The sequence below is a fragment of the Liolophura sinensis genome, chromosome 13, assembly GCF_032854445.1.
Source record: "Liolophura sinensis isolate JHLJ2023 chromosome 13, CUHK_Ljap_v2, whole genome shotgun sequence".
NCBI classification, from domain to species: Eukaryota; Metazoa; Mollusca; class Polyplacophora; order Chitonida; family Chitonidae; genus Liolophura; species Liolophura sinensis.
This window is the reverse complement of record NC_088307.1, coordinates 5,035,873-5,052,758: the sequence shown is the minus strand read 5'-3', so window position 1 is coordinate 5,052,758 and position 16,886 is coordinate 5,035,873. Positions and strand designations below refer to the sequence as shown.

General features: G+C 38.4%; 1 protein-coding gene across 1 annotated transcript in view; it reads left to right on the top strand.

The window, feature by feature from the left end:
• Positions 1 to 16,886, top strand: part of LOC135480459 (myomegalin-like) — a 66,640-nt gene that overhangs the window by 12,946 nt on the left and 36,808 nt on the right. The window contains exons 2-24 of the mRNA XM_064760297.1: positions 313 to 380; positions 1,472 to 1,539; positions 1,957 to 2,061; positions 2,577 to 2,653; positions 3,590 to 3,713; positions 4,276 to 4,395; positions 4,919 to 4,944; positions 5,403 to 5,559; positions 7,842 to 7,937; positions 8,055 to 8,096; positions 8,829 to 8,948; positions 9,533 to 9,625; positions 10,590 to 10,679; positions 11,139 to 11,243; positions 12,246 to 12,320; positions 12,673 to 12,804; positions 13,314 to 13,379; positions 13,886 to 14,023; positions 14,278 to 14,361; positions 15,039 to 15,134; positions 15,476 to 15,562; positions 16,208 to 16,303; positions 16,708 to 16,803. Of these exons, the coding sequence (XP_064616367.1) occupies positions 313 to 380; positions 1,472 to 1,539; positions 1,957 to 2,061; positions 2,577 to 2,653; positions 3,590 to 3,713; positions 4,276 to 4,395; positions 4,919 to 4,944; positions 5,403 to 5,559; positions 7,842 to 7,937; positions 8,055 to 8,096; positions 8,829 to 8,948; positions 9,533 to 9,625; positions 10,590 to 10,679; positions 11,139 to 11,243; positions 12,246 to 12,320; positions 12,673 to 12,804; positions 13,314 to 13,379; positions 13,886 to 14,023; positions 14,278 to 14,361; positions 15,039 to 15,134; positions 15,476 to 15,562; positions 16,208 to 16,303; positions 16,708 to 16,803 (2,161 nt within the window). The remainder of the gene's footprint in view (positions 1 to 312; positions 381 to 1,471; positions 1,540 to 1,956; positions 2,062 to 2,576; positions 2,654 to 3,589; positions 3,714 to 4,275; positions 4,396 to 4,918; positions 4,945 to 5,402; positions 5,560 to 7,841; positions 7,938 to 8,054; positions 8,097 to 8,828; positions 8,949 to 9,532; positions 9,626 to 10,589; positions 10,680 to 11,138; positions 11,244 to 12,245; positions 12,321 to 12,672; positions 12,805 to 13,313; positions 13,380 to 13,885; positions 14,024 to 14,277; positions 14,362 to 15,038; positions 15,135 to 15,475; positions 15,563 to 16,207; positions 16,304 to 16,707; positions 16,804 to 16,886) is intronic.

Sequence of the window (16,886 nt, the reverse complement as noted above, 5' to 3'; positions counted from 1 at the left end):
TGCACACATTTAAGACAGGCCACTGTCATGCATGTACATGTGACTCTAGGTGAATTTTTTTATAAAATCATAGCACTGTTTAAATTACTCAATAGTTTCAAGACGGCTTGGTTTGGACGCCTAAGTGAAATATGCTGTTTTGTACAATTGCACAGGAAAAAATCAAATAGAGACAAATTACATGAAATAATAATATCTACATGTATGTGTACTAGTCTCAGGTACTGATGTTGACTGATTTTATATATTTATTGCTTTGACTCTTGTGCATGTGTATGTAGCTAATAATTGTCTGTTTTTGGTGTGTTTCAGTTTGAATACAGACTTCCTGAATGATCTGACTCAGTCCCACTTGGAGTTTCCTGATGGCTCCGTACCAAGTCAGTTGTCACCATATTTACTGTTGTACAACACCAATATGGTTCTCGCCATCTGACGTTTTTTGGTGTTTAACGCCCTAGTCACAAATTCCTCACTTGTACATGACAATGGTCAAGTTTATGGGGCGTCGGAAAGCAGGGTGCCTCTAGTGAAAAACCAACCTTTGCCAGGTACCTGACAAACCTCTTGACATAAGGCTGCATCCAAGTGGCAACGGCTGGATTTGAACATACAACCTTATTGGTCAAAGGTCTGATGGTCAGTATGGTTGGAGCGAGCCAGCGCTTTATCACTTTGAGCCATGGAGGCCCTGACCAACTCAAGAGGTTTGTCACCTACATGACAAGGTGCAGTGGCAGAATTGCTTTCATACTACCCGATTCCTGTACCTACATACATGCAACTGACTGTTATTTGATATATATGCCTATGCAGGTGAAATGTTCTTCAGTAAGGCGTATATCACCAGTCTAGTAAAAAAATGAATACTGCAGTGATGCTTTAATTTATTTTATTTATTTATTTGATTGGTGCTTTATGTCGTACTCAAGAGTATTTCACTTACACGACCTTGGCCAACATTATGGTGGGAGGAAACCGGGCAGAGCCCGGGAGAAACCCCCAACCAGTAATGTTTAAAAATGGAATATCCAGATTTGGTGTATGCGTGCACATGTTTTTTCAACATCATGTTTTAGTGAGGCAGCACTTTAAATATGACAGCATGAATCTGAGTCTCTGCGAAGAAACACTGTTGTGATATGATTATAATGATGCTGGAAACAACCCGTTAACATGGTCAGGCTGGAATGTCTGATCCTCTTTGGCAGCATTGGGTGAAATATTGTTGCCACTCTGCTTGAAGTTAATTTATAAGCAGCCACAAGAAAACACTTGTGATTTGACCCATAATGCTGAAATCTTTTGGTGGAAGATTGTGCCATCAGTCAGCCTAAAATTTTTTCTTCACTGGGAACTTTTCAGTAAAAGAATATCGTAGATATCTACTTTACTTTTATGTTAAAAGTACATGTAAATGTGCAGCAAATGTACATGCATAATATTGACATTTTTCTGTGTTTTGTTGCAGTGGTGGCCAAGTCTAATAGCGGCCGGCTATCCCCCATTAGGTCGCGCACCATGAAGGAATATGAAACGGTATGTTCTTCCCTGTTAAATACTGCATTTGACCATGCATGTACGTCGTGTGACTGGCACAGTTATCCTACTTGCGCATTTCCAAGCCCTAGAGAGCATTAGCTAACTTGCATAGGTACAAATTTTTTTACTGTGCACAGGAGATTGCTGAGCTGTATGACTGTTCAGCCAGATATATTGATGAATGCCATTTAGCCTATTAAATCATACAACAACAACAAAGATCAGCTTGCCTTGTACCTTATACAACCTTGGGTTCATGGAAATCCATTTTTTGCCTAAAAGACAAACGAGTAAAGATTTCTTGAGTGAGATAAAAATAGTGAAAATATTCTGATTAGATCTTACACAGGATCTTTGATCCTTGAACAGTTCTTGTGATTACCTCATTTACCTGTAATTGTCTGCCGTGTGTAGCAAATTGGCGAGCTGAAGAAAGAGAATTTCAGTCTGAAGCTGCGTATATATTATCTGGACGAGAGGATGCAGCAGAAGTTTGGAGATGACGACGTCTTCAAGACGGTAAGCACAGCTGCCTCTAATACATGGTCATTTACATTTTAATGATAACTTAACTATATTGATAGATTGAAGGACACTTGATAATTGAACAGGCGACATGCATACGTGTGCTTGTAGCCTCAGTAGCTGGGAAATGGAGCGTGATCCAAAACTTTGCTGGTATCTGACATTTGTTAATGTGAAAGGTAATAATTATAACTCAAACTATATTTGAAAATAACTTTTTTTTTTCTTTTTTTTTTTGTAAAAGAAGGAATTAAACCTTCCTAAGCCTTCAGTGGCTAAGGGACTTGAATAGTCAATGCCCTGTGTACATGTATGGTAAAAAAACAGCTTTTGCTGTAAGGGATCTTTTTGGAGGTTCAGTCGGGTTACCACCAATGATGGCCTTGTTCTCATTTAATGCTGTTCAGTTAAAACAAAAAATTACTTAAAAATTAAATAGTGGACTGAAAAATTTATTGTAACTCTTTTTGCACCTGTTATATTTGTAATTGCCTGTTGTGTTTATTTAGAACATTGAGCTGAAAGTTGAACTGGATTCTGTGAAGAAGGAGTTGTCAGACAAACAGGAAATCCTCAAGAAAGCTTCGTAAGTCTTTGTAAGACTGTCCTATTTATAAAGTGTACGACTCAAACCTACCGGCCCCGATAACTCAGTTGGTAGAGCGTCCACTTCGGGATTGGTAGATCCAGGCTCAATCCTAGGTCGAGTCACACGAGGAAGTCGTAACTTCCACACTTGGTGTTCAGAATGAAGGGGATAGTGCCCGTATCAGTATAATGGCTCGGGCGGTGCGGCTTTCTTGCCGCAGCACTAAATAAAAGAGCGATGGAAATCCGTCCTGCAACAGGGAGGCACGTTACACGTACATGCACTCTAAGGATTCCTTCGTCGTCACATCACTGAAAAATTGTTAAGTACAACGGTAAACTTCAAGCATTCACTCACTCACTCTAAAACTCAAACCAGGAAGATGAGTAATCGGTGTAGCCATGTATTATCTGTTGTCTTGAAGACAGTGACGATTGCAAGTAGGGCTATTCTGAAATATTGTCTACCATCGAGAAGTATTTGGAATTAAGGTCAAATAATGAGTACAGCTCAAGCATGACAGTGTCCTAGTATGATGTCAAAGAATTGTGAAGTAAGCCAACTGATTAGATCTTATATACAGAGGCTACTCAGACGGCTGATACGTTTTACATGTATTGGAATTTTGAAATTTCCGTAATTCTTTGACTGGTTAATAATAAAAAGATCTATGAAAAGTCAGAATGATGCAATTTGTAGGTTCAATCGTGTTCATTGGTAGATTGCCAACACTATCACTGTTGGTAACAGTTAGTGGCTGACAGCATTTGTAGGGTTGTTTCCTCTGTCTTGTCAGGTTTTTTTTTAACTTTATGTGTACATGTTCTTGTCTTCCATGTGCTGTGTAAGATGTTGGAAAACTCTTGAGCATGACCTTAGACGAAAATCTCTTAAGCACATGTGACTATTTGGTAGCGTTAATATGTTGAACAGAGTGGCCATGCAGAACCTAACCCATACTCACCAGGAGGAGATGGCGCAGCTACGACAACAACACCAGGCTGCCCTGAGGAGCATACAGGCCCCGCTGGAGAGACAGCTTCAGGCCTCACAACAGGTACAGTAGATGCAATATTCATGGTATTAAACCTTCACTGTGCACTATTCTGTTTGTTATTTATATTTAGACGATTTCATGATTTTGTGTATTTGAAAAAGTTTGACATGTTTTTAGCCATAGGCCTTCACCGACTTGCTTATATAGCAAGTCTGGTATGATCTCAGGTCTTGTTGTGTGATATAGCAATATTAAAAGTTGACTAACGTGTTTTACGCCGTACTCAAGAATATTTCACTTGCACGACGCTGGCCAGCATTATGGTGGGAGGAAACCGGGGGAAACCCACGACCATGCGCAGGTTGCGGACAGACCTTCCCACGTACAGCCGGTGAGGAAGCCAGCATGAGCTGGGCTTGAACTCACAGCGACCGCATTGGTGAGAGACTCCTGGGTCATTGCTCTGCGCTAGCGCGCTAACCGACTGAGCCACGGAGACCCCCTCAAAATGTACTAACAAAAGGCATATCTAACGGAGTGAAATATCACTTTTACCAGTGAAGGAAATTAAAACATTTCACCTTTATATAAATAATAAATGTGAATATTAACATTGTTGTAGGAGCTGTACTTGAGTAAGAAGGAGCTGGAGACGGCTGAAGCTCGCATTAAGTCCATGGAGGGGGAACTGTGTATGTATGAACGACAGAGGCAAGATGCTGACAGTGGCAAAGATATACAGGTAGTGTGATCTACATAGTTTTGCGTCAGTTTCATTCTGTTATTGTCAAGATCCCGTGGGTTTCTATTCACCATTACTTGTTAGCTGTCATACTTAAACAGTATTCCATATATTAAGCTCTTGTTTAGCGCACATGTAGAACACAGTATCATGAGGGGGATACATATTAAACATGGTAAATTACAAAATTCACAACTTAGTGTATCAATGCTACAGTAAATGTTAGAGGTGGTATCACAAAAGATATGGCATGTATTGAGATGAAGGGTTATATGCACATAAAGCACTATGACATAAGAGGGATGTTCCATCACTGAGTACCTAGTTCACTTCATCTGTGCTTTGTGTGTTGGGTTGAAGATTTGCATTCATGTGTCTCCTACAGGCGACCTAAGTTAGTTAAATCCGCATTGATGACGTACATGAAGCAAATACACGCGTACCAATATCGAAAACATCTTGATAGAAATTGTCATTGAAAGATTTGCCTGTTAAAACAGTGTTACTTGGTTCTCCTCCACAGGAAAAGCAGGCAGCAGAGACCCAAAAGTAAGTAACATCAGATCTGTGATATCATTTATGTATGTCGTAATATCAGACTTTTTGGTGGCTGAAGATGGATAGACAAAGTATTGTCTGTGTAAATGGCTTGTCTCTGTGCTGCTTTCAGACATAAAGTCTCCAGTAACTGTTCACTTGTTTGTGGAGAGGACCATGTGTAGATCAAGTTTAAGAATGTTGTTTGCTTGTATAAAATGGAACTTTTCAGGGGGGCTTAAGCATTATATTTATGGTATTAGTCAACCAGCGTTTTGCACTTTCGATTTCCTGAAATCACTCTGTGAAATTACCAAAGTTAACAAGGCAGAGAGGTGCATTCCTAGATTTGTCAAAAATTGTCCAGGCGAAAGACTCAAACTGTCAATTTCTGGCTAACATGCTCATCACATTTGGTTATCGGAGACGTAACTTTACACCTGGTCCCGACCCTCTCTTCTGAATGTCAGGCTGGTAGACCAGATGAAGGTGACCTTGAAGGCTAAGACGGCAAGGATTGGGCAGTTACAGGCAGAGGTCACATCATTTGAGGAAACCACAGCGAAGTTGAAGGATACCATGAAAGACCTGGAAGCTCAGCTACAAAGGAAACAACAGGAGCTTGAGGTAAGCATCTTGCATTCACCTGAAACCAGTAATGGATAACCAAATTAGTTTTGATCTTTTTTTGATATATTTTTTTTTTGTATGATTAGTGTTTAATGGAGTACTAGGAAATATTTGACTCGCAGTATGTGATGGTGTTTTATTGGTGGAGGAAATCTTAAGTGAGTGGAGAAAACAGCTGCCCTTCACCAAATACATGTACCTGTCAAACAAACTGTTTGATGAGCTACGGCTAAAAATATCATCTTCATCTTTTATCCCACTGAATCGAGAAATTACTGAGTCATCGATCAGTTGATATCTTGTGAATAAGGGACATTTGGGAAGGAATCTCATCCCTTTCACTGTTGTATGGGGAAATCAGCATCATTTTATTGCCAGTGTATCAACAAACTTAGCCTGTTTTAAGTCGTGAAAAAATTCCTGGGAAATTAAGGATCTAACTATGAAAATAGAGAATATCATATTGCGTATTATCATTTTGGTGTGTAATTTTTTTTTTGTCCTACATGTATTTTAATTGCAAGCATCAGGGCAAAAGTCAGGTTGTATGTTATTGACAGATTGACATTTTAATCTTGATGTATTTATTTATTTGATCGGAGTTTTACTCTGTACACTCTAGAATATATTTCACTTCTACAACAGCTACTAACATTATGGTGGGAGGAAACTGGGAAGAGCCTGGAACCCTTGACCATTCGTAGGCTGTTCCGATATACGACTGGAAAGGAAGCCAGCATGAGCTGCATTTTAATTCATGAGTCACATTCATAGTTGCTGTTATGTATGGGTCTAAAAGAAAACACGATGAACCTATTGATATCCAGGTCCCATAATTGTATATGAGACACACATAGCCCCACACGAGTTTGGCATGTATGTCTGTGTGACTTGTGAAGCAAGTACCTTATTTTTGCATGTTGTTGATGTATTCAGAATTTAGCTGGGGCTCTAGAGGGGAACCACAAAGATTTGGGCCAGTCTGTTCTTGATCATTCCAGACTACAGGTTTGTGTGTGACAACAACCACGATGCTTCTGGGAGATGGGTCTAACTTTCTTGTACAGTGTTTGTAGCTTTCTGCTTTCAGAATTTGCTGAGCCAGCTTTGTATGTTTTAACCAGTCAAATGTAAATTATATTAATTGAACTATCAATAATCATAGGTGGGTGTGAAATCCTCTACCTTTGTTTCTTATCAATTCTCTTGAGTGTGTTTAGTTGTATGAACAAACTTTCACATTCTTAAATTTACTGTAAATTTTCAACCTCTTCAAACACTAAAGCACTTTTATGCATACAATTAGTTGTGAAAATGTTGCGAATAATGATATGTTTGTGTCAATTAAGATCCAGTCTTGCAAGAACTATGCAAATTATTTTTCTACACTCCATAGTTGTTTCAGAATGTTTCAAAATATTGGCCACATTAGTGGTTGAGGAGGTTGAAGAATTATGGTATATTCCTGCACATGATGTCGGTAGATGTTTTGCAATCTGAAGGCCACAGATTCGTAAAAGACCGCTGTGTCTGTGTCAATTTCATTGGATAAGGTGTTTGACATCTGGACCTGACCTATTAAATGCAGCAACGTGACTTCTGGGATACTAGTTTAATGTAATAGTGTATAAAAGTATAAATTTAACTCTGAAGAAGATCAAAGCTTTCATTTTGGTAAGATGAAATTTTGACATATACTCATGCCATTGAAGACAGGAAATATGACTGTCATAAATGCACCATACATGTATTAATTTCGGACTGTCTCTTGAGTCGCTGTTATATGTTCACCTGCTTCTCAGTCTATATATGGTACATGTAGTTCTAACCTGTATGTTGTGTACTTTTGGGATATTTGTGTTCAACACTAAATTGGTGTATATATATATATATTCTTTATATGTATTCTTTATATCAACATTAGCTGTTGCCTGTAGTGCTATGCACCCAGGATACATTGGGGGGTGTAACTCTCCAGTGTGCTTATCCACAAACACTGGTTTTGAACAGTTTATGATTGAAAATTCTACTCAGTATTTTCGTGAACCTCTGATTCAGTTTACGAAGTACTTACTTTTGCAATTTTAATAATGACTCTTGATTATGCTGTAATTTTGAGTAATACTATAATACAATATATAATAAATGAAAGTGAGCTTTTTCAGCCAAAAAATGACCAGCCATTGATCAGGTTTCAACAAAACCATTGTGACATAACGGAAATTATCATTTGATTGACTGACTGATACATGTAAATATAGGTAGTTGTTTTGTTACAGGATGAATTAGCAGAAAAGAATGAAAAGAGCAAAGATCTGGAAAAAGAGTTGGGCAAAACAAAAGCTGACCTGGAAACTGCACAGGAGCAACTTGGGGTGAGGGTGCAACATTTTGTGTTTTGAACAACAATCATATTCAATTTATTCTCAGGTGGAAATTTTGTGTTTTTTTTTATGTGTATATTTCATGGAAGTTGTTCTGTTTTGTTTTAGAATTTGGAAGACTCCTTGAGAAAGAAGGATAAGAGCATCAAGGTGAGAATTACAAGCCAGGAAAAAGTTATTCCATGTGTTTGTGGCTTGTGGAAATTGCTTTAAATTTGGTAGTTTATTCTTCACAATTAATGAAGAATTCCATGAAATTGTTTTTAAAATACATACACTGTACAGTCATTTCAACAAAGGGAAAACAGATGCTCCGGACAATAGAATTATGGGAGAACATACCGGCCACCGGTTAAGAGCTTGGCTCGAGAAAATTTCTGGCACTTGGGATTTGGCTTGGACAAAATAATATCAAGATGCTTGTTGGAATTGTAAGAAACACAGAAATTTGCGAGATTCCCTGCCGTATCTCTTCTTGTAGCATTTACTGACAGCCATCACAAACCTAAAAATACATATGGGTGCCAAACATTTTTGAAAACACCACTTCAGAGAAAATGGTAACCAGTCTTGCTAAGTTATATAATATTGACTGGTCTTTGCCAGAGATACATATAGACACATATGGAGAAAGCTGAACTGTTGGAGATACATATAGACACATATGGAGAAAGCTGAACTGTTGGAGATACATATAGGCACATATGGAGAAAGCTGAACTGTTGGAGATACATATAGACACATATGGAGAAAGCTGAACTGTTGGAGATACATATAGACACATATGGAGAAAGCTGAACTGTTGGCTCTGTTTATACTGGTAATTTAAGTTCAGGACTCAGGACTGGGCCCATTATGTGTTGTTGTTGTTGTTGTTGGCAGGACCTGGAGAACGAGCTGAAGCGTAAGGAGGAGGAGCTAGAGACTCAGACTGTGATGGGAACAAAGCTGAAGAAAACTGTGCAGGCTATCACCATGGAGCTGCGTAAGAAAGTCAAAGAGGTACTCTCTCTGCCCTGATATTAGCAGTTTGCAGCTTGAGAGAAGGGACAATTAGCCCACTTAACATAGTCAAGGTTATTAGTATCGCATAAGACAGCACTCAGCCTGATTGATTTATTGATTGATTGTTGTTAATACCAAGTAGTAAATTGTTTTATGATTCTTCGTACGTTGTTGTATTCTCAGTATAACCATTTGTCACTTGATGATGTAGATACACAGTAGACATTTGTAATGAGTGTGTTTCGTTACAGTTCATTGCATTTTGTTATTTGTTCGAATGACCCACTTGCAACAACACTGATTATGATTGGTAAAATGCGTGTTCTTGATTTGCTACAGATGATCAGCGAAAAGCTCTGGGGCTCCTTTCACAAAGTGCTCGTAACGTTACGTGCATGTAACTTCCATGGTGACCAGTGCTGTAGGTATTACGTCGCCATGATAGTTACGACGACGTAGCGCTACATGCTCAAAGTCAGTACCTGGAGTTTAATAGTGGTGTCTTGTGTACGGCGTAAAACACCAATCAAATAAATAAATAATGGTGATACTTAAATGTGAATCATGATGTGTTTTTTCAGGCGTCTGACTTGTGCAGTCAGTTGGAAAAGAAAGAAGATGAATTGAAGCAGGCCAGGGAAGAGTTACATGCCCTGAATCTGGAAAGGCTTGAGGTAAATACTTATACAGGCTTGTCTCTTTATGTGGACCAGCAGTCCACAAGGGTAATAAGAGTTGTAGAGGTTGAGTCGGAGTAATACCATTGGGTACCAGACTTTCTCCATTGCTTGTCCTGAAAAGTCTTAGGTACCTCCCAAACACAAAACAAACTTACAGATTTAGTTGTCAAGTTTATACTTGTATTTTGTTTAGCACGTTTGATGTGTCTTTGACTTCTGCTTGTGAAGATAGTCATTAAAAAGCATGGTATTTTAGTAACAGAAACTGTGATGTGGACATTTAATACAAGACATTACCTTGTGTTTGATTTACACGTATAGCTTAGATGTGCCCTGTTGTTGATTAGTCTGACTGTTTTTCAGATGTGCCCTGTTGTTGATTAGTCTGACTGTTTTTCAGATGTGCCCTGTTGTTGATTAGTCTGACTGTTTTTCAGATGTGCCCTGTTGTTGATTAGTCTGACTGTTTTTCACTGGTGACTTAATCAGACTTATGTCTGTTGTTTTTCTTTCTTTTTTTTTGACTTACATTTCTCTTGCTTTTTGAAAGTCTCAGTTTTGTGACATACTTCGTTGAACTTATTGTGTGGACTGAGCCATTGACATTGTTTCTGTATTCATAGCTTTACTTTTCAAGGAGTTGAAGTACTGTATTTCACCAAAAATTTTGCATATCGTCACATTTTGCTTGATTCTGATTTGTCCACCTAATAGGGCAACTTATGAGTTTCTTTATGAAACTCAAACTTATGAACTTTGATTAATTTCTTATCCAGAAAACTGTCAGTATTGCCATCAAAAGTACCATTTTTAGGCGCTGGCATGTATTCGCATGTTCTTCTGAGGGTGCTTTTTTTTTCTTACCAAACCTCAGGTGAAATACACTACCTTGTTTTCTTGGTGTGTGTGATGATTTGAGTTTTGTGATTACGTGTTTTGTGGGCATGTGTTTCTATAGGGTATAGAAAAGCAGCATGTAGGCCTTGGTAATGAACTGACCTTAGAGAAGCTGAAGGCTGAGCTGAAAGAAATCAAACATGAAAATGAGGTAAGATCACCTGCAGTTTTGTCTCATATTTTTGGACAGTTTGTATTTTAACCCCCCAGTGAAATACAGAGAACCATTCATTAGAGAAGCAAACTGGTGGAAAGTTTGAACTAATTTGATTCATCCTTATCAGCACACGTTGGATGCTTTCCTCTTTTGCTGTAGTAAGAAAAGCTACTCTGGACCAGAAAAACACAGAATTGAGTATTTTTTACCCCAGTATTCAGTTTTTAACTGAATTTTACCACCTGTGTCTGAGATGTCTGAACACATCTAAGGTGTGTTTTTATCTTTGTGCATGGGCCAGATAGTTCACAGTGATGAGGACAGATGTTGAGGTTTCATCATTAAAGAAAGGTCTGTGGGTACACATGTCATATGGTTTGTAGTGATATGACCATATCCACTTCGTTATTATTTGTGGTGATGTTAAAGAAAGGTTTTTCTCTGATTGTTCAGCGCCTGAGGCGAAGTCTGACCCAGAGGGAAGGAGAGACTAGCAGTTTTAAGGACTTGCTGACCAAGGCTGAGCAGGGACTGAAACACAGTGAAGAGGCTGTCCAGGTGAGGAAGTTACAGCAGCTCTGTGTCAGGTTAGGGGTTCAAATCCAACCTTGGTTAGTTTGTCCCTTTGCTGATGTGAAACAGATTCTTCCTGTACATAACTAAGGAAATAATCGTAAGTGTTTTTAGATGTATGCATATTAAGTACTGTAAATTACTGAATTCCTGGCTTAGTATATTGTGTATAAGGATCAGTGTTAAACCAAGTGTTAGTGGTGATTTCTCAAAAGGTACTGAGCTCAGGATTTGCACACATGTAGATATATTCCATCGTTGATTGGGTGTGTGCATATTATGTACCGTAAATACCTGAATTTCCGGACTTGGTGTATTGTTTATAGGAATCATTGTTAAACAAAATGTTAGGGTTGTTATCTTAAAAAGTATTGTATATATTGACCTGAAGTTCTAGATGCTTGTAAAGCACAATGATGCAAGGGAATCTTCGATCACTGATGCTCTGTAAGCATATTAATTACTGTAAATTACCAAATTGACGATTCAGCCCTTTATGTATCGAACATATGTGAGCATATTAATTACCATAATATGCTGATGTGTGCATATTAATTACCATAAATTCACGATTTCAATTCTTTATGCATTGAACTGAAGTTTTGCATTCATTTGTCTTATACAGCCAAGCTCTTTGGTAGCCTTGCTACCAGTTCTAAGTCAAGATGTCTGCCAGTTGAAGTCGTAAGGTAATCATGAGGAAATGAGACTGAGCAGTGGCAAACTTTCAACTAAATTGCATGAATAATGTAGACTCCCCTCGCTGACCAAATTGTCTTATAGGGTCTTACATAATAGATGACTTGACATAGAAAATTGAGATCTCTAGTTCAAATCCAGCTCTTCTGGTTTGCCAGTTGCCTCACAGACATCTTAAATTTAGTGTGGTGGTTTTCTTCAGCTGTAAATTTCTAAAGGGTTGTCATTTGAAATTTGTTCTGCAAAATCATATTAATGGATAAGTGATATGTGTTGTGTTACTACCAGGTGTTGCAGGATCAGCTGGAGAAGGAGAGAGAGCGATGTACTGACAAACTGGAGTCACAAACACAACACTATCAGGTGAGTTTACACACCCATATAACCAACTCTTTACTTTGGCCTTATTTCTGAATACGTTTTATTTCATAATTTGGTAAAGTTGCGTAGTGTTGCACTGTATTAAGTATTATTGAAATATAACAGAAGGGCAGTTAATTACCTGTAGGCAATGTTACTTTGCTCTGCGTGTAGTTCTTAAGCTGGCACTTTTTAAGTATGATATTAATTATTTCCAGGGTCCTTCACATTGTATGCCTTTGCAGTATTGCATTTTCGTGTTACCAATTTGACCATTTTGAAACCGAAAAATATGATAAAAATGAGGATTAAATATGTCAAAAATGTGACACGTCTGTCCGCTGTGTTTGTGCAGGCGTTGTTAGGGGACAGCCAGCGTCAGCTGGAGAACAAAGAGAGAATGCTGCAGCAGATGACGGAGAGTCTGAAGGACAAGGATAGACAGCTCCAGGACTGTATGACGCTGATCAAACCTGCCACTACTGAGGTAGTCTCCCCTTGCTTGTTAATTCTTTAGCTGAATTATATCTTGGGTTCCTGGATAAAATGTATATGTAATGTAAATTGTGCCTCAGAAAGGTAGCTGCTGTCATTTTGAATGCAAATGAAGTGTCATTATAATGCAATTTGGGTATATAAGTAAGTAACATGACAGCAGTGAGACTTGAGTGTACTTCAGATTCCTGAAATTTCTCTGGGATGATTTGAAATGATTGCGGGTTGCTGTACCCTGTTACGTGAACACACCTGCATGGTGCAGTCTAAATATTTACGTTGTGTTCCTTAATGAATTGAAAAAAGCCTTTACACCATTCACTGCGGTCAGTTTAGTAATTCCTCTCAGCACCAAGGGACAGGGCAATTGTTGAATGGCATGGTGTCAAGAAATTGTTATTGGATAGGGCGTCATGCCTGTTGTTTGTGACCAGGCAATCCAGTGAAGCAGTGCTGTTGACATTGGAATCTTCATCAGAATTATACATTCTATATTCTCAGGAGAGTAAGGACAACTTGCTGAAGAAGTTCCAGGAGAAATTAAAAGAGAGGGACAAGGCCATTGAGGTTAGAAACTTCATATTTTTATTTACCAGTCATTGAAACAGAGCTAAATATCCTTGATCTAGTCAGCTGGCATCTGATCAACCTCGAAGACGGTCACAGATTCAAATCCATCTCTTGGAGGTTTGAATGTGGGTTTCAGGCAGGTAGTTTGTCAGGTACCGTGTACATGGCGCTGGTCTCCTACAGTTTCTGCCACTGATAGACTTAAGTTCTTCAGTATGGTATCAATGCACCAGTCAAAAACAAACCAACCCAAATTGTAACTATATTCAGTTATTTCCTCAAATAATCTTAATAGTAATGAATTTAAGGCATCACCATGTGAAGGTAATAGTTTGAACAAGCTTTTGACCCTCTAGTGGGGATCATTGTCACATATGACTGTGAGTCTCCGTGAATATATAATTCAAACAAACTTGTTTGGGTTTAGTTCAGATTTTCATTTTTGGGTTGCCTTTGTAATACTATATTTTCGACTTCCTTGTGTGGCTATTTGTTTATTTTAGGAGGCTATTGAGGACAAGTTTAAATGCCTGGAGGAGAAAGATAAGGAAATTAGGGACATGAAGATAACACTGCGTGAGAGAGATAGAGACATAGAACGAGCCAATCAGATGCTGCTCAATGCAGAGGAGAGCATTGACGTAAGTATTTTTACCCATTTACATACCAGAATAAATTTTTGCCGTAAGTTTGCCATGTGTAGTTACAAGTATTTGAGTTCCTCCAGCTGTGCAGCTAAATTAACATTCAAGTTTGTATTGCTTCTAACTAACCTAAAAAATCGTACTGCCTTTTTGTGTTTAGCGTTTAGAAAATAAAAAGTATCGGTACTGTAGGAATTTTGTCCTCAGTGTTGAAAACAGAATTTTACCAATGTTGTTGTTGTTCTTGGCAGTCCTTGGAAAACGAGATTCGTGAGAAAGACAAAAGTATTAAGCAGTTGTCTAATCAGCTGAGATCAGCACAGAAGGGGGGAGAGGTAAGTGTACATGGAGGTGGAACATCTGATGTATCGTAAACTGAAATAAACAAGACACAGACAGTAAGACAGTCTTCCTGTTCGTAACTGTGGTGGTAATCAGTGTGAGACATATGTATTTACATTTACCGCAATAAATGTCACCTCTTGTTTGGAAAGTAAGTTCTGCCATAATAAATGTGACTTTATTTGAAGTTGTAACATCGCATTTTTAGATTTTAATTGGTCAAATGTTTATAGAAATTCAGAATATTGTCTGCGAGTTCAGAAGAACAAAAAATCACAGAAAGATAAAGATTGGACAAAACAAAAATGTGGATTTTCAGTTTTATTGTATTCAATTTTTGGATTTCCCTCTCCTGGAAAACACATAATATCTGTCAGCAACCTGCTGATGCTTGCGGGTTTCCCTTGGGCCTTGCCCGGTTTCCTCCCACCATAATGCTGGCCGCTGCCATATACATTGTGAATGAAATATTCTTAAGTGTGGTGTAAAACACCAATCAAATAAATAAATAGATAAATCAAAACACAAAATAAAATTGGTGTCGCCTATTAAAGGTTGATAAAGTGCTAAAATTCCCTCAAACAACCGTCATATTATTAGAGTTTATTGGCATTCAGCCCTGTCAAGCCCTCTGTCAAGCCAGGCCTGTACATGTTTCTGTTGTATACAGGATACACAAGATAACTACACACGCTCTCTGGAGGAGAAGGATGCTATCATCAAACGTCTTCAGAACGCCATATCTGCTAAAGACAAGGCCTTGGAGGTGGGTTGAACTCTATGTGACTGGATACTTTTGTAATCAAAGAGTTGATGATTCAGGTGTACTTATACTTATTTATACCCTGTGTACTGTAAATCGTCTGGTCTGCTCGTTTTAGCCAATACTCATGTTATTGTAACAAGAATACACATTTTCTCTTTTTCTCACCTAGTTATTCTTTCTAACGAACAAAATGTACATATCTATACTTTTCCAAAATAAATCTGAAGGCAAATAAAGTGCTGACCTACTTCAGGCTACTTTTATAATACCAGTTCGTTAAAATGAGCTTGTCATAAATGACATGATGTAACCAGTAACTAAGTTGTCTCCCCTGTGTGCAGGAAGCTGCCAAGATGTCTCCTGACATTGACAATGTGAAGCTACATCAGCTACAACAGAGAGTGGCTGAGAAAGACAAACTGATGGCTGTGAGTTGGTCTGTTAACTCTTCCCTACATGGGGTGAACCAGTTAATTAAATTTGCCTCTTTGTCTCATTGGCGTCATAGGTGGACAAGATTTCTTTCTCATTTTGCCAGATTTGTGTTCATACTTACTGTGTCACCTGGTGATAGGACCATGGTGATGAGAGGTAAACAGTTCTCATGTGGGCAGCCATGAGTTCATTTCTGTACTTCACACATCGAAAATTTCACGAGTAACATGTCAAAGTTGGTATGTTACTTACCAGTAGTTCACTCTAATGCACTTCAATTTTCTCCACCCATAAAACTGACTGACATTATATATTAAAGTATTCCTCTCCGGCTGTAAGTGGGAAGGTCTCCCAGCAACCTGCGGATGGTCGTGGGTTTCCACCCACCGTAATGCTGGCCGCCGTCGTATAAGTGAAATATTCTTGAGGACGGCATAAAACACCAATCAAATAAATAAATAAATACATATATATTAAAGTGTAAAATTCTTCAGTGCCGCATTACACAGCAATGAATCAAACGATCAGTCAGCTTATTGTTGACAGAATGAGATGTGGTTATGTGACAGTTCCTGTTGGAGCTGTATCGGCATCCCGTTTCATTAGGATTGAGGTTTTCTTCTTTGGTGTTTTTACAGGAGTTAATGGAGGAGCGGAATCAGGCGGCTCAGAGCTATGAAGCATCCATGAAAGAATCTCATCGAAAGCTGAAGGACAAGGAAAATGAAATAAAGGTATGTTGATCTTTGTAAAACTTCTAAAATTAACTTTTATTTGCTGTTATTTCTATGTGCATGTCAAGATATAGATTCGCCAGTGAATTATTTTTTTGCTTGGGAATTGTTTGGGTTGAATAATACTGTCTTTGTGAGGGATTTGACATGCAGCATTCAAGACAGTCTTCTCTCCTGATCGCCAAATGACACATGTTAAGTGCCTCTTACCAGAAACAGTTTCATGTTTCTTGTTTAAGACCTACACATGCGAAAGTTTGTCAGTAACTTGTCTAAGGTTTTAGGTTTACCTCAGGCCTTCCATCCACTAATCTGACTGCATGATTGTATGATTCACAAATCTTTTTTGATCACTTAGTCTGTTGAAGCGTGCTTCATTATGTGTGATTATGTATGTCTTACAGCAAATGTCTGAAGCTCACAATGAAGAGGTATCCACCCTGGCGAAAGATCTCCACAGGTTACAAAGTGACCTGAACAAGAAAGACTTTGAACTACAGGTGAGTAGAGGTGGAAACTGGCCCTTGTGCTTCTCATGTTTTGTACACATTGATAATACCAAAAGATAAGTCATCTCTATCTC